Below are 20,267 nucleotides of genomic sequence, written 5' to 3' on the forward strand. Positions count from 1 at the left end.
TTAAGTGTCTTATAGGTTTCCAAGACTCAAAAAGATTAAGCATCACTGATCTAGACACTTCTGCACTATAGAAATCACCTGTGGATGCAAAACCACAGAACCTAAGCCTGAGAAATTACTGAGCTTTACCAAACTGTAAAATTCTCTCTTGAAATATCCCATCAACAATGTTAAGCCTAAAGGTTGTATTTTAATTCCTATACCTTAGTTGAATCATTCTCTTTGTGTGTCTATTAGAATATTTTTGGGTAGGCCACCTGACCAGGCTTTAGCACACCTGCAGATAATATACAAACAGCTAGAATTAGAAAGCCCATCTTGGATTCTGTGGAACATGGAGGGTTGGGCATATCTGACTTCTGTGGTCTTCTTGCCTTGCAGGCTCACGAGATGGTTCTATGGGGCTCTGGGAGGTGACAGACGATGTGTTGACCAAAAGTGATGCGAGGCACAATGTGTCACGAGTCCCTATGTATGCCCACATCACTCACAAGGCCTTAAAGGACATCCCCAAGGAGGACACAAACCCAGACAACTGCAAGGTCCGGGCTCTGGCCTTCAACAACAAGAACAAGGTATGAGCTCAGTAAATGATCCCTGAAGCCTGTGCATCATTTCTTGGCTTACATCTTGGGAATGCACTCCTTTTCCCCTCCCAGGTCAGTGCCTGATGCACAGCTTGAAGGGCTGGGGAATGCTGGTGAGAAATTATAACTGAGGCTGTGAAACCCCCCACCTGTTATGTATTGAAGTGTTTCCCCCCAAAAAATATGTGAGTCCTAACCTCTATGCCTGTGGTGTAGTGGTTAAGTGCTACGGCTGCTAACCAAAAGGTGAGCAGTTCAAATCCACCAAGCTCTCCTTGGAAACTCTATGGGGCAGTTCTTCTCTGTCCTATAGGGTCACTATGAGTCGGAATCGACTCCATGGCAACGGGTTTGGTTTTTTTGGTTTTATGCCTGTGGTTATCATCCCACTTGGGAATGTGCTGTCTTTGTTATGTTAATGGGGTAAGTTTAGTGTATGCTGTGTCTTGAGTCAGTCTCTTTTGAGATTAAACAAGCAAGCAATCTAGCAGAGATGGGAGAAGAGAGATGCAAGGCCACATGAAGATATCCCAGGATTAGAAGCTGAAAGAGACAAGGGCCTTCCCCTAGAACTGGCACCCTGAATTCAAACTTCTAGCCTCCTAAACTGTGAGAAAATTAATTTATTTGTTAAAGCCACCCTTTTGTGGTATTTCTGTTATAGCATCACTAAATAAAGACACACAGTTTTCCAGAGCCACTCTGATTTGACTTCTCTCTCATTTGCACATGCCTATGCAGGTGCTCTATTTTGGGTAGAATTTTCATACATACCTCTGAAAGCAATCAATTTTTTCTCATTGGTATTGAGTTTCTTCTTAGTCTTCACTCCTCTCCCTCCACATTGCCACCAAGTCATATCTAGTCATTGAGTCAGATCTCCTGAAGCTAGGGCATTAAGTAGAGTCTCAGGATGTACACCCAGAGCCAGAAGAGAAGAAAAGCTTCTCCCCAAATCTGAATCAGGCCACAGTTTGAAGGGTAGTTCCCTTAGCCTCCTATATATTCATGATTTTGTTTAAGTCCGTAAGGTGGACTTAGGTTTCCTAGATTAGACCTTCCACGTCTAGAAGCTCTTAAACTGAGATTTATGAAACTGCCTTTCATGTTTGTGCTCTGCTGTAACTATCTAACAGGATGTAATGGGGATGGTTGCCCAGTGAAGACTTTTTGAACCATGGGTACCTACTTTATTGCTGGGTCTTGGACCTATTTCTTGGGTTCTCTCATGAAGCATCCTCAATGTCATATGCTGTCCAGCTACATTTCATAGGGGTAGTGAGGCTAATAATTGCTGGCACCGGTGCTGGGATCTTCATGGGATAGTAGTGAAGAACGGGAAGACCCCAACCTTCAGGATCTTCCCCTGGTTACTTTGTACACTAATTACTACCAATCGGACTATAACCTGTTTTTCATTGCCCTTGTAGGAATTGGGAGCAGTCTCTCTGGATGGCTACTTTCACCTCTGGAAGGCCGAAAATACACTATCTAAGGTGTGATGAACCTGACTTAGAAACTTTACCTGATAATTCACCTTATGGTTAAAATACTCTAACTCTCCCTGACACTTCTCGTTCTTGTCTAAAACACCAATTTTCCAAAGATCTAGGCATGTTATTGCATGGTGCATGAAATTCTGTCTAGGTCTGGCATGTCTTTTTTGAAGGAAAGTCTTTTTAAAGAGATCAGCAGGGGTGATTCTTTCACCTTGTAGAGGCTTCCTGAGAGGCTTCTTTAGCTAGCTGTCCTTCAGTCCACAATGATTGTTGACTACTTGGCATGCTGTGAGGGCAGAAAAACCTAAATCATAGGAACCACTGGCAACTGAAGATCATTTAAATTATGATAAGCCATCTCTGAAATAAACATATAAGGTAATAAGAAAATGGAATTTATTTACAGTGTTTACAAACAACTTTTGCATAGAGTTAAACCTACATATGGGTCTTGCCCTCTTTTCATCTCAGATGGCTTTGCTACTTGTTACTTCGTTGATAGGCTCTTTCTCAAGAGGAAGCAGGGCCCAAGAATTATCAATTCTTTTATGTCACAGCCTCCTTTGAGCTCCACTGACCTTACATGGTGCCTTCATAGGCACTCATGAGGATTTGCCAAATGACAAGGAGCCAGGGTTAAGGCCAATTTGGATTTTCTGGGATTGAGCCAGTCCTGTGAGTGTGCTTTCTCTAGGGTACAGTTCCCACACAATCGGAGAGTTAGGCTGAGGGTAGCCAGAAATCAGTCCCTTTATCTGATGAGCAGTGAGGAGGGTAGTGGCTTTTTCTAAGAAAACAAAGTGGGACCTTGGCTTTAGTGCCTTGAGATTACCCCTGGAAACAACCTGTAGGTCTTGGCCTTTTCCCGCTACCTCTGATTATTTAGTTCCAGATTTGCCTTCTTCCCTAACCTGTCCTCTTCAATTTCTGGATCTTATTGTTTATTACAGTCACCCTCTCTTTCTCTTGAACACATAGGGGTGGAGCAGGGTGATATTTCCTTACTTCAGGGCTTGTCTTTTTCTCCCTGACTTTGTGTGACTTGTGTATGAGGAAAGCCCACAGAGGTGGGAGTCCTTGAACACCACCCCTGTCTTAGGCTCTCTGGTGATGCCACAGGCTTCTCTCTTCTCTCTGTTTTCAGCTTCTCTCCACCAAACTGCCATATTGCCGTGAGAATGTATGTCTGGCCTATGGTAGTGAATGGTCAGTGTATGCAGTGGGCTCCCAAGCACATGTCTCCTTCTTGGATCCACGGCAGCCATCTTACAACGTCAAGTCTGTCTGCTCCAGAGAGCGAGGCAGTGGTAAGAGTCCTAGGGTGCCCCTCAGGCTTGCAACTGCATTGCAAATGAGTTTTGATTTTAAGTTTCTATGATGGTTTTGCAAACAAGGATCTATATGGAACAGGTGGATGTTTAGTGACGCAAGAGGGAGCTTAAGTACCTGCATATGGCAGCAGAGTTTCAAACACCACAAAGGTACTAGTGGAAACCAGCAGTCAGAATATTAGTGGTTTCCATGTTCTTTCACAGAGCTTTACTTTCTATCTTGTGGTAATTTTTTGCTGGGGCCCCACCTGAACTAAAATTAGGTGTATGCTAACGGGTGGTGTTGGGGTGTGGGAAGGAATTTACAAAGGGGCACAAGGAAACTTTAATTATTTTGATTATGGTGATAGTGTCATGGACGTTTGACATATGTCACTTTAAATGTGTGCAGTGTATTGTATGTCAGTTATACCTCAGTAAAGCTGAACAGAGTATTTAGTTCTGACCACTGGGTAACTTAGGCTTCAGCCTCCAATCTTTTATGGCATATTCTCTCTGAAAGCAACCTCGCTGTCAGTGAGGAGATGAAATTCTCTTGGAGGAAAAAAAGAGATTTGATATTTGTAGTGTACTTTAAGGTTTCAGAATACCTTTTTCTGATGTCATCTCATTTCTCATCTGACCAAGAGCCTATGGGAAGCAATTAGGAAAGAGTGTTAACCTCATTCTTTCAGATGAGGAGATTAAAGCCCAGAGCAGTTAAATAACCTGACCAATATCACACAGCCTGGTGGGAGAACAGCCAGGGGCCAGAATCCAAATCATCCAATTCTTCACCTCTCTTTGTCTCCCTTCTCATGCAGAAATGTGGCTAGAAATGTTTCCTGAGAGTTCTGGAAGGCTTATGGATCACAATTCAACCACAATTTAACCTTTCAAGTAGTGTTTATTCCTGTGTAGATAATTGCGAAAGTGGCTTTTTGGGGGGGGGGTTGTTTTTAGTTATAGCTAACACCCTCACATTTTGGAGCAAAGAGAATAATATTTGTAAAGAATAGTAGGAGGAGGAGTAGATAGGCTGGGCTGGAATAATGTATGCAGTGAAAAGCTTTAAGAGATTTTGGTCACTCTTACTGAAGTAGCTCTCATACCTAATACGGAAACATTCATTCCACAGTATTATCAAGCACCTTTTATGTGCCGAGAGGCATCTTCATATCCCATGTATTTATTTGATCCACAAGTGAAACAAATGTGTTTTTTTTTTTTAATTGTGGTGCAAATATGCACAACAAAACATTCACCAATTCAAGAGTTCCTACATGCACAATTGAGATAGATGTATTTGTTTTCCCTATGATCCTGAGTGATTAGATGACTTGTCTTAAAGTAAGTGAGACAGTGCCTTTAGGTACATACGTTCTAGCTGTTTGCTTTCCTCATAACACACTTAACCAGATAAAGACCCTTGCAGTGCCATACTAGTGGTTTTTAGGTCAAAGACAAGGAAGTCCTTATTGATACAATAATTTGTAAATATGCAGATTACCCTGAGTTGCAGTATAGGTTGGAAACATAATGGAGAAGTGCTTAGAATTATGAAAGATGACACCAGAGTGAGTCCAGAGTAAGTCTAGGGGAAGCAGGGAGATTTGGGGCACCCTTATGGTTTTAGGCCAGAAGTGTCTTGTGCATCCTTGGGCACTTAGCGCTTCTCCAAGACTTATCGGAGGGTCCTTGTTAAATGTATGGATGGGCATTGTGGCATCAGGCTTCCCTTTGGCTTTTGCATGAGTTACGCCTGTCAGTGGAAAGGCACTGTCTGGTACTTGAGGGTACCATGTGAACTCGATATTGGAGAAATTCAGGCCAGTACTGTCAGTGCGTACGTCTCCCTGCTCATTGCTCTTTGCTTTTCTGTCTCTCAGGGATCCGGTCAGTGAGCTTCTACGAGCACATCATCACTGTGGGCACAGGGCAGGGCTCCCTGCTGTTCTATGACATCCGAGCTCAGAGATTTCTGGAAGAGAGGCTCTCAGCTTGTTATGGGTCCAAGCCCAGATTAGCAGGGGAGAATCTGAAACTAACCACTGGCAAAGGCTGGCTGGTGAGTAAGCCTCTACCTGAGATGGTTGCTGGACAGTGCAGAAAAATTGCCTTCATTCTGCCCCACGCCCCTGTTAACACACCACCTACACACAAACGTTTTCACTAGTAAGAGGCACTCCTTGGCAGCAGAGAAAGCCAGGTACTTTTTTTGCTTTTGTATCTGCATATTGTCTGTGGGAAAACTGAGGCCCAGTGAGCCTCATTGGCTGACCAGGATCCCCCCAGGTGGTAAGAGCGTAGGAAGGATAATGCACCTTCCGCCAAGGCTGCCAGTGAATGATCAAAAAGCTTGGTTCCAGCTGTGCTGAGATGACCTTAGGTTTGTATAGCAATTCTTCAGCCTGCTCTCTTCCTCTCTAATGTTAAGTTGGAAAAATGAGGCCCAGATTCCATGAGCACCAACCTCCTGGCATCAGGTTACAGGTACAGGACCCGCCTCTCTCAAGGAGACCAGAAAGCATTCCTGTCCCTTCCTCCCCCCCTTTTCTGCCCCTTAACCTGGGAGGTGCTAACAAAGTCTTTCTCTCCCCATAGAATCATGATGAAACCTGGAGGAATTACTTTTCGGACATTGATTACTTCCCAAATGCCGTTTACACCCACTGCTACGACTCGTCCGGAACGAAACTCTTTGTGGCAGGAGGTCCCCTCCCTTCAGGGCTCCATGGAAACTATGCTGGGCTCTGGAGTTAATGACAACTCTCTCCCAAAATGCAGAGATTTACACTAACTTCCATCCTCAGTTTCCTTGTTTCTTCTTTTGATTTTTTTTTTCCCCAATTGTGTGAGGCTTTCAAATTACAGAGGGAACACCAGAGTTTATCTGTGGTTTAGGCATTTGACAGGAAGAAGCTCTGTACAGAAATCTGAATAGGGCCTTTTTCCTTTTTTCCTTTTTGGTAATCAGAATTTTAAACTTTATTGTCTTTTTTGTTCCTTTCTCACCCAACATCATTATTAATCCCTATTGTATTTTTTCTTTAAGTGACACACACTTTCTCTTTTCTGGCTTCCTTTCAGCCTGACACAGTCATTCTCACCCTTACTTCACTTATGAGGTAGGGTTCCTTTATAATTATGTGGTTGCTGTCAGACTTTCTGTGAAAGTTTGGGGGCTCTGTGTGTGTGTGTGTGTGTGTGTGTGTGTGTGTGCGCGCGAGCTTGTGTGTCTATACTGTGTGTCACTAAAATTACCTGGAGTGAGGATTACTTGTAATTAAAATATTTATAAAAGAAACAACTTTATTCAGAGTCCAGCTTTGGGACTAGTCTTTATCTTGTTTTTTAAAGTCTAACAACACTGATTATACGAAGTAAAAACAAAGAAAAACAAATATCCATCGTGAAAACCCTTTGAGTTAGATTGCAGGCTTCCTGGGGGCCCCCATGCCAGGACTCCAATGAGTTCCAGCCCCTACCTGTCTTCCCACCTGTGTGTCCCCACGTGAGAACATTTCTGTGTATGTGTCACTTCCACTTCCCCAATTCCCCTTCCCCACTTCCCCTCTGCTTAGCCAGTGGCCATTCCCCTAAGACATCAAGGTCTCCATCCAGATGCAGCTCTGCAGGCTGCAGAAGGCTTGGTAAGACCCGGTAAAGAGACTCTCCATTCCTCACATAAGACTTGAGCTGGTATTTCAGGGGCCTAGGGCTGGGGGCCTCAAGCCCACTAAGATTCACATAATCAATCCCCCTGGCTTTGGGGAAAAACACTCTCCTTTGCCAGTCTTCCAGTCTTCCCAGTGGGTTTTGCTTTTGTTTTCTAAATTGAGTTCAGTCTAGGAGGGTGGGGGTGAGCAGGGGGTGTATCTGTGTGTAGGGAGTGCTTCGTGTGTGTAATGTTTGTTTCCACAATGCAGTGGGGCTGGGTTTGAGGCCACCCCTCCCTCTCTGTTGGCTCAGCTCTAGGATGGTAACGGGGTGACCTGCAGCCAGCGACGTTGTGCATGTAACAGCATTGATGTGATTAGTAATTTGTCTGTTCCTCCCTTGAGCTATCTGTGTAGTCTGAGGTTTTTAAATTTGGAGGCAACTGACTGGCTGTGATGTCCAGTTGTTCGCTGCTTTTCACACATCATGTTGCAGATAAGTAACAGCTGTTCCTACCCATAAATTCCTCCTCTCCTCTAAGCACATACTCTGTAAACAGCCCGTCCTGGGGAAAGGAAAAGTCCTATTTTTACTCCTGCACCCCAGCTTTTAAGCTCTTCTCCCAGTTGTCCCCTTCTGCTCTGGGTTTAATTGGGGAGACTGGAAAGAAGTGTCCTTCCCTTGATGGTAGGGGACTGCTGGAGAGGGGAAACAGCAAGTCCAGCCGAACTTGGTACACAGCATACACCACTGGTTCTGGAATTCTCATCTTCTAACCTAGAGAAATAGGTGCTATAAACAAGGGAATTAAGCAAAATGCTGGATGCTATAGATCTTTTAATTGTCTTAATTGTTTTCTATTATTAAACTACAAGCTGTAGATTTCTTAGTTCTCACAGAACTTCTATTATTTTAAACTGACTTGTATGTTTAAAAAAAAAAAAAGTAGGATGTTTTGTACTGTTGCCTGACCCTCTTCTGTGATGGGTAATGCGTTTGATTGTTTGGGATTTTCTGTTTTTAAAAAATGTAGCACTTGACTTTTTGCCAAGGAAAAAAATAAATATTATTCCAGAGCAAAGTAGTTTGAGTGAGTGTACAGCCAAGAGGCTACAGAAAGAAGGCCCCAAATGACTGGCTGGAGGTTGGCTTGGAGTGCTGGGATTGCTTGGGACAGTGGGGGAACACAAGAGTTTCCTCAAAGTTGGAGGCGAATCAGGTACAGAAACATAAACACCAAGACCTGTCTGCCCCTGATCCCCCGATTTGGCCCAAATTGAGGGTGAATATGCCCAGGGGAAGTAGTGTGGTACCTGGAAGAAGAAGAAAAAGAAAAAAACAGGCTGAAGATGAGGAGGGAAGGTGCTAGTTTTGCTCTGAATGACTGGATGTGGGAAAGGTGACCTGCATCTCTCACCATCAGGCTTTCCTTACGTAAATCAGCTAGTGATTGGCCCTGTCTGTTTCAGTGGCGGTGCCATGAAAATTACTGTGAGAGTGGCTGCACAGGGCCCTGGGAACAGGATATTTTTTTGGAGTTGGGGCCATAGATCCTAGATGCCTTATATAAGTGGAGGACACAGTGACCATAAGTGATATTCTCACAGCTTGTTTGGGTCTGTAGCTGAAAGAAAGGCTGCTGAATCAGACTACCCTCCTCACACAACCATCTCTTGAAGACCTACCAGGGCTGGGCCACTAAGCCTATTCCTCTGTCACATGGTAGTTGTTCCTTTCCCAGGCAAGCTGGACACACTACCCTTTGCACCTGCTTTAAAGACTGACTGGTTCAGAACATGACTCACACAGGGACCTATATGATCAAAGGCTGCAAGGCAGGAAGGGGGAGGTGAACGAGTTGAAGCAATTTGAGAGGGCTTCCTAGAGGAGAAGAGTTAAATTTGGAAAGAGACTGGAATTGGCCTTTCCCAATATGTCATTTTTAGAGTATTAGATCCATAGAACAGTAATTGGTATTTGCAAAATGTTCCATGGTCAAATTGTTTTTGGGAAATACAGGTTAAAACAAAGAAGCGTATTTCCTTTACAACTTCTCAGGTACTTAGTTGGTTACTGTGGAACTTTGTTCCATGGAACATGCTCAGAGAAAGGTGACTTAGGGGATATAGGGTGGGCCTGGCCTGGGCCTCTGGCCTCAGTGGAATCTTGGCCCTGCTCCCATTTTCCAGTCAGACTTTCCAGCTGAGTGTCTATCACAGAAGGGCTTTGTGGACTTTATGGGGTCCCTCCCTTCCCTGCCAGCAGTCTTCACTCCCAGGCAATGAAAGAACTTCCTTGTTCTCCTTCAGGCCACATGCCTCATTCCAGATGGTCTCTCACTGGCTCCTCCCATCATCCTTTGAATTCTTCTGCAGGAGGCTCTGGAACTGAACTGAATTCCTAGCCTTTCAAGCTTCATTTATGCTCCAGGCCTCTCTGACTTAGCTACAACCCAGACAATTCCTAGAGCAAGTACCCTGAAATGGCAAGTCAGGATATCAAGACCCTTGGCTTAGCATCAGGGGTCAGTCTTATAGGGATCAGCCTATGATCCAAGTGTTTTACTCTTTTTCAGTCAGCTGGTGTCTAGGACGCAACAAAATGGGAAGGGGGTGAGGAGGATCACTCAATGTTACTTTTAGTCACATCCTATTTCATGCTAGTGTTCTTGAGATGACTGGAAGCTTTAGGAAGGTAGAAACACGGGCATCTAATTCTGGAACCACTGATGAAGCCAAAAGAAGGCTCGAGTTTCTTAACTTGGTTCTTTTGCCCTCACCTCAGCTCCAAAGAATAATCCAGAGAAAGAAATGCAAACCCTACCCTTAGAGAGGTGTGAACTGAGCTCGTGGAGATAGGTTGTGAGCTCTTTCATGATTCAGCTCTCCAAGACAAACGTGTGAGCTGTCCTATCAAATTCTCACTGGGGTCGGCCTCAGATTGGAACACTCCCGTTGATTAGTGTGTAATTGCCAAAGTCAGTTTTTAAAGGATGATAATATTCATTAACTGAGCTCAGTCCCATGTTTACTGCATTTCTTGTTAAGCAGTATTCAGAGCTGTAATTAACATCCCAAGTGCTGTGGACAGAAAGAAAACAAATGATCAACTCATGTCTTAAAGAAAATAAACTTCCCTCACTTCTGGCTGTTTTGTCCTAACTGCTGGCAGCCTGGAGAGAGGACTGGAAATAATAAAGAGGCCGTGAGTCAGTATCGACTCAACAGCAACCAACAACTTTGTTCTCCAGGATCCAGGCTATATGCCAAAAACAGAGAAGACCACAGGGCTGGGTACCACAGCCTGAGGTGTTGAACTTTGGGCCTTAAAATGTGTTGGTCACCTTAGAAACACCCCTCATCTTCACCACCACCACCACCCCTCTGCTTCTTTAGGTCCTAATGCTAAATATATAAAATTGTTGCCCCAACCACCATGAATAAGGTTCCATCCTTAGATGTTTTGGGGTTTGGGTGTGGGGTTGTTATAGTACCTGATTTAAGATATCACTTTAAAATTGTAGCTGTTCCCTCTGGATGTATGACACCCTGGATGCCAACCGCTCAGTGTGAACAAAATATGGAGGATATGGGTTCTAGTTGCTACTCATGGTCATATGACTTTGAGCAATTCTCTACTCTTCTCTGGACATCAGTTTTCTAATTTTATAAAATGAAGTGTTAAGAACAGACGTTGGATGATTTCCTGGATCCTTAACATCCACATCAACTATTCTACTGGTGCAGGGAAGTCTAAGAAGAATAGGAATTGGTTGCTGTCTTCAAGTAGTTTGTCTTCAAAATAGGTACTATAAAGTTTTTGTTACGTGACTCCTATTTCCTAATGGCTTCCGATGAAACACTGAAAATTGTAGTAGGTTGAATAGTGTCCCCCCAGAATTCATCTCCACCCAAAACATCAGAAGGTGACCTTATTTGGAAATAGGATCTTTGCAGATGTAATTAAGGATTGAGATAAGCTCACACTGAATTAGGTTGGGCCCTAAATCCAGTGAGAGTGTCCTTATACGAGAAAAGGACACACAGGGACATGCATAGGAGAAGACAATGTGAAGATGTAGGTGGAAATTGGACTGATGCCTCTGCAAGACATGGAATGCCAGAAGCCACCAGAAGTTGGAAGAGGCAAGGAAGGATTCTCTCCTAGAGCCTTTGGAGGGAGCATGGCCCTGCTGAAATCTTGATTTTAGACTTCTAGTCCTCAGAGCTGTGGGAGTAAATTTCTGTTGTTTTAAGCCAGCAAGTTTGTGGTAATATGTTACGGAAGCCCTTAGGAAAAAATACAGAAATATTCTGAGGAATTTCTTAGACACCAGTTTTTGTAAAATCACATTTGAGATTTAAGGAAATTTTTTTCTTTTATGATAATACAAAGATGAACTAACACAGTAAAGCCAAGACTTGAAAAAGCAAAATGTAAAGCTGAGAACCACACTTAAAAATGAACAGAAATACCACAAGTTGATGGCTTCAACAAACAAGTTTATTCTCTCACAGTCTAGGAGGCTGGAAGTCCAAATTCAGGCGTGTGCTCCAGAAAGAGGCCTTGTCTCTCTGTCGGCTCTGGAGAAATATCTTTGTTATCAATCCTCCCCCTGGCCTAGGAGCTTCTCCTCGCAGGAACCCTGGGTCCAAAGGATGCACTCTGCTTCCAGCTGCTGCTTTCTTGGTGGTATGAAGTCCCCCTGTCTCTCAGCTGACTTCTCTCTTTTACCCCTCAAAAGAGATTGGTTTAAAACACAACCTAATCTTGTAGATTGAGTCCTGCCTTGTTAACATAACTGCCTCTAATCCTGACTCATTAACATCACAGAGGTAGGATTTACAATAGTAGGAAAGTCACATCAGATGATATAATGATGGGCAATCACACAATATTGAGAATCATGGCCTAGCCAAGTTGACAGATATTTTGGGGGGACACAATTCAATCCATAATAAGGACCGAGGTAGTAATTCCCAAAGCTGCCCACCACTGATTGCTTTTTCTTACCTATCTTGAACTCAACATTTTTAACTTTACTGTAGGTCATCTTTTCACAGTACAGATTGTGTAGAATCTTAGGATGTTTTCTCATCCTGAATGTTATTACTCAGCAACATGTACAAGCTGTCTGGAATCTTCCTTGATAGCAGGAGGTGATAGGAGATCTAGCTGAGATAGCTTAACCTGCCTTACTATAGGAACTGCCTTGTGTCCGCCTATGCAGACCTTGAGTTATTAGCCAGGACATATTAAGGATCTCTGAGGATCAAGGATGCAGGAGTCAGCAGATAAAGTCAGCATCAATTTTAATGTCCCTAGGCTACTGGTTTATATAACTGGGGACTGTGGTCTTTATTAGGAACTCTTAGCCTAACACATGGGGTCACTGTGATTCAGAATCAACTGGCAACTGGTAGCCTCACAAAATACTTGTTGCATTGATTATATCCTTTGACCCAGTAGTTTCACTTCTGGGAACTTAAGGAAATAACCTAGGCAAGTTTGCAAAGATATATGTATAAGGATGGTCATTGTAGAATTAAAAAAAAAAACAAAAAAACACTAGAATTAGCAAAAAAAACTGGACGTATCCTAAATTTATCAATAAAGGAATGATCAAATAAAAATTAAAGGCACTCATGGGTCAATCTTACACAAAAAAGACAGACCACCAGATACTACGTGCCTCCTAATAAGTTGCAATAAGAAGCAAACAGCATCACCTAAGAAATACTCTCCAGAAAATTAAATTTGATCTAAACAAACCTTTAAATGGTTGATTGGTTCTCAGAAAATATAGTGGATAGAGGAACATACTAACAGTGCAACAGGGATGCAAAGAACAAAATCCAGAATATACGAAAAATGACCTGCCTTCTTCAACAAACAGTGAGAAAAAAGAGGGGATGAGAACTGTTATTAAAAGAGACTTAAGAAAGACATTTAAAAAAAAAAAAACAAGCAAATGTAATGCACAGACTGTTTAGGTCCTAAATCAAAACCAACTGTAAAAAGATAATCATGGAAAACTTAATAGTGATTGAATATTAGATAATAGTAAGGAATTATTAATTTTTTAGGTGTAATAATGGTATTACATTTTTAAAAAATCCTTATCTCTTAGATATACATATTACAGTATTAACAGATGAAATAATATGATGTAATGGATTTGCTTTAAAATAATCCATAGGGTTGGATTATTTTAAAGCAATGTATTGATAATTGTTGAAGCTGGTGCATGGGCATATAGGGGGTTCATTATACTGTTGTTGGGTGCCGTTGAGTTGATTCTGACTCATTGTGACACCATGTAACAGAGTAGAACTGCCCCAAAGGGTTTTTTTGGCTATAATCATTAGCAAAGCAGATTGCCAGGTCTTTCTCCTTCGGAGCTGCTGGGTGAGTTTGAAACGCCAGCCTTTAGGTTAGCAGCTGCATGCTTAAAGCCACTAGGGCTCCTTTCATTATACCCCATAAACCCATTGCTGTCAAGTCGATTCCGACTCATAGCGACCCTGTAGGACAGAGTAGAGCTGCCACATAGGGTTGCCAAGGAGCAGCTGATAGATTCGAACTGCCAACCTTTTGGTTATCAGCTGAGCTCCCCTTTCATTATACTAGTCTCTAATTTTGTAACGTTAGAAATTTCCATAATAATAAGGTTTGAAACAGTTCATACGTACACACCTTTGAAAGAATGAGGTAAATCTATTTGTATTGACATAGAATGATTGCTAAGATGTGTTAAGGACAAAACAGTTACAAACCAGTTTCTAGAGTAGGATCTCTTTTTTGGAAAATTCATAGTCTAAATTTAGGCATAGGAAAATCTAAAGTGTTATCATTAGAATGTCAAGAGTGGGTCTCTTGGTAACAGAGTTTTAATTTTGCCTTTTTGCTTATCTATGTTTTCTAGTAATATCACTTAAAATGCATATCTTCTCAGTTTTCCTTCAAAATATGTTAGTTGTGAATAAAAAATAATAAAGGAGGAGAACATAGAATATTTATTGATTACGCCTTTGCTCTGAAAGCCTACACCAAGCTCTTCTTGTGCTACCTGAGGCTGATTCTGTCCCTCAAACCGCAGCCGTGGGCCCTTGACCACGAAGCCCATCTGGCGGCGCCTGATTCATAAGGGCAAAGTGGCAGGAGACGATGAGATGCGTAGGCTAAAGTGAAAAGAGAAGAAAGTAAAGTGTCTTGAAACTGATAAGCCATGGAGTGAGATAAATCACCAGCTACTGCCCTAGAAATTGCTTCTGATGTTTTCATCTATTGAAAGAAGTTTTTTGTGTGTGTGTGTTTTGTTTTGTTGTGAATGTCTTTTCCTGATTTGTTAAACTGAAAATAAAGTTATGAAAAGGTTTTACTGTAGAAAAAGGAACAACAACAACAAAAAAAAACACCTACACCAACCAAAAAGTCTTTAACTTCCCTTGTCCTCAACATGAACCTTATTAGGCCAACCAGATCATCCAATCCCCTCAACTCACACCAGCATACTCACTAGCTTTCTCCTTGTCAAAGTTTCTCCCAACCAACTGCTCCTGATCAAATCTTTCATAGTACAGCTCCAAACTCCTAGAAAGCCTTCCATGATCACACCCCTTCTCAGGGAGTCCACCTTCCAGAAGCTTTCCAAGCATCGCTGAGGTACAGAGGTATGTGATTGTACATGCACTGGTAAGGCTGCCCCCAAGCCTGGGCGCTCCACCTTATGGGGAGACTGGGTAAATTCCTTTCCTTTGAGCCAATGACTCCATCATATACCCAGTAGGGGGAGCCAGAGCTTAGTTCCCAACCTCTGGAGGTACTACCCCTGCATAAACAAACTGTAGATGGAGGTGATAAACAAAAACCTGTTGCCATCAAGTCAATTCCCACTCCTAGACAAACTATAGGACAGAGTAGAACTGTACCATAGGGTTTCCAAGGAGCAGCTGCTGGATTTGAACTGCCGACCTTTCGGTTAGCAGCCAAGCTCTTAACCACTGCGCCACAAAGATATGCACAGAATATGTCTTTACAGGGAGGAGGGAGGAGAGGCAGGCAAAGCTGTGGTGTCAATCTTTGAAGGAAGTGCATTTTGTTTTGTTTTGTTTTGTTTTTTTTCAATGACGTTTACAGGGTAGCAGTCCTTCGAGGTCCAAACCTCCCTGTGCATTTGTGTGCGGATTTGATTTATAAAAAATATATGCATATATGGTGGGGAAAAAATATATACATATTCACACACACTTCTCGAAAGTGTATTGTGTATGTGTGTTGCATAGAGCCAGATACACCTTGTTCAGGTTGCAAGGGTGAGATGTTGCCATTGGATTCCCAAATTCAGTAAATTAAGCCTTGGTTGAAGCAGTCAGATCTGAGGCAACTTGGACAAAGAGCGCTGGATCTGAGGTTGATGCTCCTAGATAAATCCTGTCTCTAATCATTAACCAGCTGTTTAATTGTAGGCAGGTCACTAAATCCCCCAGGGCTGATTTTGAACTTCTGTGATAAGGGATGTGAAGGTGCTTTGCAAACAACACAACTGCAAGACATTCTTAAGGCTCCCAGTGCTTGCATCAGAGCCTGAATCATATGGTGAGAAAATTTCAATCCCAGTGAGATGGCACATCTCCATCAATTAAACTCAGCCCGAATAATTGTGACTCTGGTGCATCCAGAAGCATGGGGATTGTTTGAGGTTAACTTTGACAAAAAGCCCCAAGCTCTCAAAGCACCTGCAGGTTTTTACTCAGGCCTGAACCAGGAGCCTCTTCACTCCTCCTGGCTGCAGTCACAGAGGGGCTAGAGGCTCAGCCAGGCAACCCACGGAAGCTGGAGGAAGAAGCCACGTGGCCCAAGGCACAAGGGACCCAAGCAATCTGGAGAGGACGCTGAAAGTCGGTCTCCCTAGAGGTTGCTGGGTGGCAGCTTCTCAGGGAACACTGAAAACTCTGCTTAGTAGCTGAGCTGGCAGAATTGGAGCGAATCCCCAAGCAAAGAGGTGTTGGTACTCATAGGAAATGCTCTCTTGAGCAGAAGTGGCTACTCTGCTGGCCAGGAGTGGGGGTGGTTTGAGCATTAGTTTTGCTCTGCAGGCAAGGCCCAGCCCAACAGGTCCAGTTTGGGTCAGCCTGTGTTTGGAAGTAGATGCTAATTTGTGTTTTCTCTGAGGCCCATCCCCTCCCCAGGTCTCTTTCTGCAACATCTGTAGCTGGCTGTGACTACTGTTGGGGACTAGAATTTCTGCTGGGGCTATTGCTCACCCTGGCATGTCCAGGCTGCAGGAACTGGTTTAACTTGCTTCTGAGAGTCTTGACTCCACCCATACTCCTTTGGCTTCAGGTTAGGGAGGTAGATTAGGGGAGAAGGAGACAGGACAAAACCAAAGGGTTTTGTGAAGTCCAGGAGGAACTTGGAAAGGTTAACTTGTCCCTGAAGAAGGAAGAGAGGGTCCCCCAGGCTTCCCTGAGCTCCCACCTAACTAGCTTCTCACAGGTCCCTGGACACATTCTGTCTCCAGCCACTCTCTGCTCCTCCTATAGGACCAGTTTTAGTTAGTCTCACTCTTGATTCTCCAGAAAGTCACCCTCTTGAAGAAATCTTCCCCTGCCTCCTGGACCCATCCCCACCTGCAGGCCTCCAGCAGCAGATGTCTCTGGTCAGGCCTCACCCCTTGTAGACTATGGTTCCTTGAGGGTAGGGCTGAGCTGTGTCTGTGAATCTCCACCAGCTCTGTGTGGAGTCAGGGTTGTGCTGAGGAATAGAGCCATCTCTGGATACCTCCATCCATCTAGTCCTCTGCTTCCATCAGTATGTGACAGCCCACTGCTCTAACTTGCAGCTTTCTTGACATCTGTTTGCTATGTTACTAGTAGCCACTGTGTTGCATACTTCAAGACCAAATTATGGGGCATAAACAGCATTGTTTGAAATTAAGTAAATAAAATGATGGTAAGTGTGCTGCTAGTTTCCTTGCATCCCTCCAGATCAGCTCTGCTGTTTGGTCTCAGTCAACAGGCTTCCTTGTTCCCTGGCTTCTGGTTAGGTTCAGTCAGTGGAGATTAGGAGGGAGGAGAGAGATGTGAAGTTATTTATTCCTCGTCACACATCCCACCTTCCTCCAAGCAGGGTCTCTGCCCATATGCTCACTCTCTGCTTCCTCCCATTGTCCCTGGAGGCCCAGTGGTAATCAAAAGAGATTAAACAAGTGAGCAGAGCAGACAAGATGGAAGACACATGCCAAATCACGTGAAGATCACCCAGGGGCAGAAGTTTAAAGAGACAAGGACCTTCCTCCAGAGCCAACAGAGAGAAAAACTTCCCCTGGAGCCAGTACCCTGAATTTGGAGTTCTGGCCTCCTAAACTGTGAGAAAATAAATTTCTGTTTGTTAAAGCCACCCACTTGTGATATTTCTGTTATAGCAGCCATAGATAACTAAGATGCCTCCTTAGAGCCCTACACAGCAAGCAAGACAATCAGAAAGTTTTTAAAGAAAGGCTTCTGGGAGGCATAAGTATGAGGTAGCCAGGACTGACCAGCACCTGGAGCTGCCAGTTAGAGAGAAAGAGTCCCAGATGCTGGAAACTTTTGGCCCTGGAGAAATTTTCCCAGGCTGAGGCCAAGGCTGACAATTAGTTTTAACTTTACACTTTGGACTGAATCCACTTTGGACAGAATCCATCTGGCTGTTTCTTTCACTGTCCAGGTGCTTTGTACCTGTGATTTCAGGAAAAGTGCTTATAAACCAGAGGGAGGCTGAGATTTCTCTTTAACTGGAGTCAGGGATGGTCCTAGGATTTTTAGAGCTGGAAGGACTCCGAAGATTATTTATAGTAAAACCTCTTTGTTTTACAAACGAAGGAACTAAGATCCAGGGAGAGGAAGGGTTTTGCCCAAGGTCATACAGTAAATTAATAGCAGAGCTAATAATAACTAAAACGTACATAATTCCCATTTCTGCTCTTTTCATATATTAACTCATTTAATCCTCACAACAGTTCTATAGAAGAAGCACTCGTGTTACCATCTTATTTTACAGATGGGGAAACTGAGGCCCAGAGAGGTAAAGTAACATGCTTGTCTCAGAGTCTGTGTTCTCCACTACTTTACTCTACCACTTCCAGGATTATTGTGAAGAATTGAATCCAGGTATCCTAACTACCAGGTCACACTAACTAGTAATGAGGGTAAGAAAGGAGTGTCGGTGGGCAGGTAGTGGGTAGTGTAGTGCTGATAGGGTGTCTTAGTTATCTAGTGCTGCTATAACAGAAATATTAGAAGTGGGTGACTTTAACAAACACAAATTTATTCTCTCACAGGTTAGGAGGTTAGAAGTCCAAATTCAGGGTGGCAGTTCCAGAGGAAGATTTTCTCTCTCTTTCAGCTCTGGGGGAAGGTCCCTGTTATCAATCTTCCCTGGCTCTAGGAGCTTCTCAGTGCAGGGACCCCATGTCCAAAGGATGCACTCCGCTCCTGGCTCTTCTTGCTTGGTGGTAATGAGGTCCCTGTCCTCTCTACTTGAGTCTTTCTTTAATACCTCAGAAGACATTGACTCAAGCTACAACCTAATCTTGTAGATTGAGTCCTGCCTCATTAACATAACTGCCTCTAATCCTGCCTCATTTACATCATAGAGGTTAGGATTTACAACACACAGGATAATCATATCAGATCACAAAATGGAGGCCAACCACACAATACTGGGAATCATGGCCTAGTCAAGTTGACACACATTTTTAGGGGACACAATTCAATCTATAACACAGGGGCTGAAGGCAGAGAACTTGGGGCAGAGCAAAGGACTGAGAAGACAATCCTTTATCTTGGGTCATTTTGCCCATCTCCTCATTCTCCTTGTCCCCAGATCTTGCTTAGGTCTCCAGGTAGTCTCCAGTGAAACAAGGATAGGCATAGTTTTACCTGATCTGTGAGGAGTCTGAATACCACAAAACCCTAAACAAACGTGTCGTGATGACATTATGAATGGAATCACTCCTGGTCCTCGGCACTTCTCTTTTTAAGACCTCAACGCCTGTGGAAGGCACATTCCATCAAAGCCTGGGGACTTCCGCTGAATGTGTCTCTAGACTGTATAGGAATTTACTCCTGGTACCTTCATATTTATACTTCAGAAAACAGGCAAATGGTCCCTTCTGAAAGGGTAGCCCTGGGCAGGTCACATGACCTACTACCACCTCCAGCCTCAGCTGATTGGACCAGGAGTGGACATCTCCATGTCCTATAGTGATCAGTGACCTATAGCTTGAAAAAATTGAGCTAGGCCTTTTAAGATCTCTCTTTCAAGAATTTACACTTGGAAATGAGGTAGTTTGGAATAATAATAATAATCACAAATAGTACTTACAGTGTGCCAGGCACTGTGTTAAATATCTCCTTATATTATTTCACTTAATTCCCATTCTTTTGAAATATTTTTAAATCCCCATTTTACAGATGGGGAAACTGAGACTTCTTAGATAAAGTAACTTGCTCCGGGTCATAGGCTAGTAGGCAATAGAGGGGGTTTGACCCTAAGAAAGCAATTCCAGTGCCTACACACTTGACCACCACACATATGCTTCAGTAGGAGCTGAGGCTGCCTGGGTGACATAAGGCAGAATGGGGGCCCTAGTGAGTCATGAGAAGCCTGAGTTGTATGGGAGTATAAGTCATAAGGGTTAGGAAGCTGGTTGACGGTGAGTAGGAAGAGAAGCAGATGTACAGTGAAAAATACAAGACAGATGGAGGGAGCACCCCCAAAACTGCCTTGTTTCCCCACAGCTTCTAGATGGATTCCCATTCCCAGTCATGTATATTCTTTAGTTTAAATCCCCCTTTTCTTCAGTTTTCCGCATATCAATAAATGGTAATTTCCTGTGTGTGTGTGTTTAGGTATAATTTATATAAGATAAAATGTAGAGCTATTAAGTGTTCAGTTCATTGACTTTTGACAGTATATACACTCAGGTAAACCAACACTCAAAATAAGACATAGAACATTTCCTTCACCCCAGAAAATTAATTTGAACCTCTTTCCAATAAATATCTACCGTGATTCCCAACACCCTACCAGAGACAACTACTTTCTGATTTCATATAAATGGAATTTCAGTCTTCCTATTGCTCAAACTGAAAACCTTGGAGTCATCCTTGACTCATCTCTTTCTCTCATACCCCACATCTAATCCATCAGCTTTTCCTGTCAGG

The 20,267-nt window shown here is 43.2% G+C and overlaps 1 protein-coding gene across 1 annotated transcript in view; it reads left to right on the top strand.

The window, feature by feature from the left end:
* DCAF12 (DDB1 and CUL4 associated factor 12) overlaps positions 1-8,137 on the top strand; it is a 39,083-nt gene extending 30,946 nt beyond the window's left edge. The window contains exons 5-9 of the mRNA XM_004372329.1: positions 382-575; positions 2,018-2,083; positions 3,231-3,393; positions 5,286-5,464; positions 6,001-8,137. Coding sequence (XP_004372386.1) covers positions 382-575; positions 2,018-2,083; positions 3,231-3,393; positions 5,286-5,464; positions 6,001-6,159 — 761 coding nt within the window. The 3' untranslated portion in view covers positions 6,160-8,137. The remainder of the gene's footprint in view (positions 1-381; positions 576-2,017; positions 2,084-3,230; positions 3,394-5,285; positions 5,465-6,000) is intronic.
* The last annotated feature ends 12,130 nt before the right edge of the window (positions 8,138-20,267 follow it).

This window comes from Trichechus manatus, unplaced genomic scaffold (assembly GCF_000243295.1).
Source record: "Trichechus manatus latirostris isolate Lorelei unplaced genomic scaffold, TriManLat1.0 scaffold00016, whole genome shotgun sequence".
Lineage (NCBI taxonomy): Eukaryota > Metazoa > Chordata > Mammalia > Sirenia > Trichechidae > Trichechus > Trichechus manatus.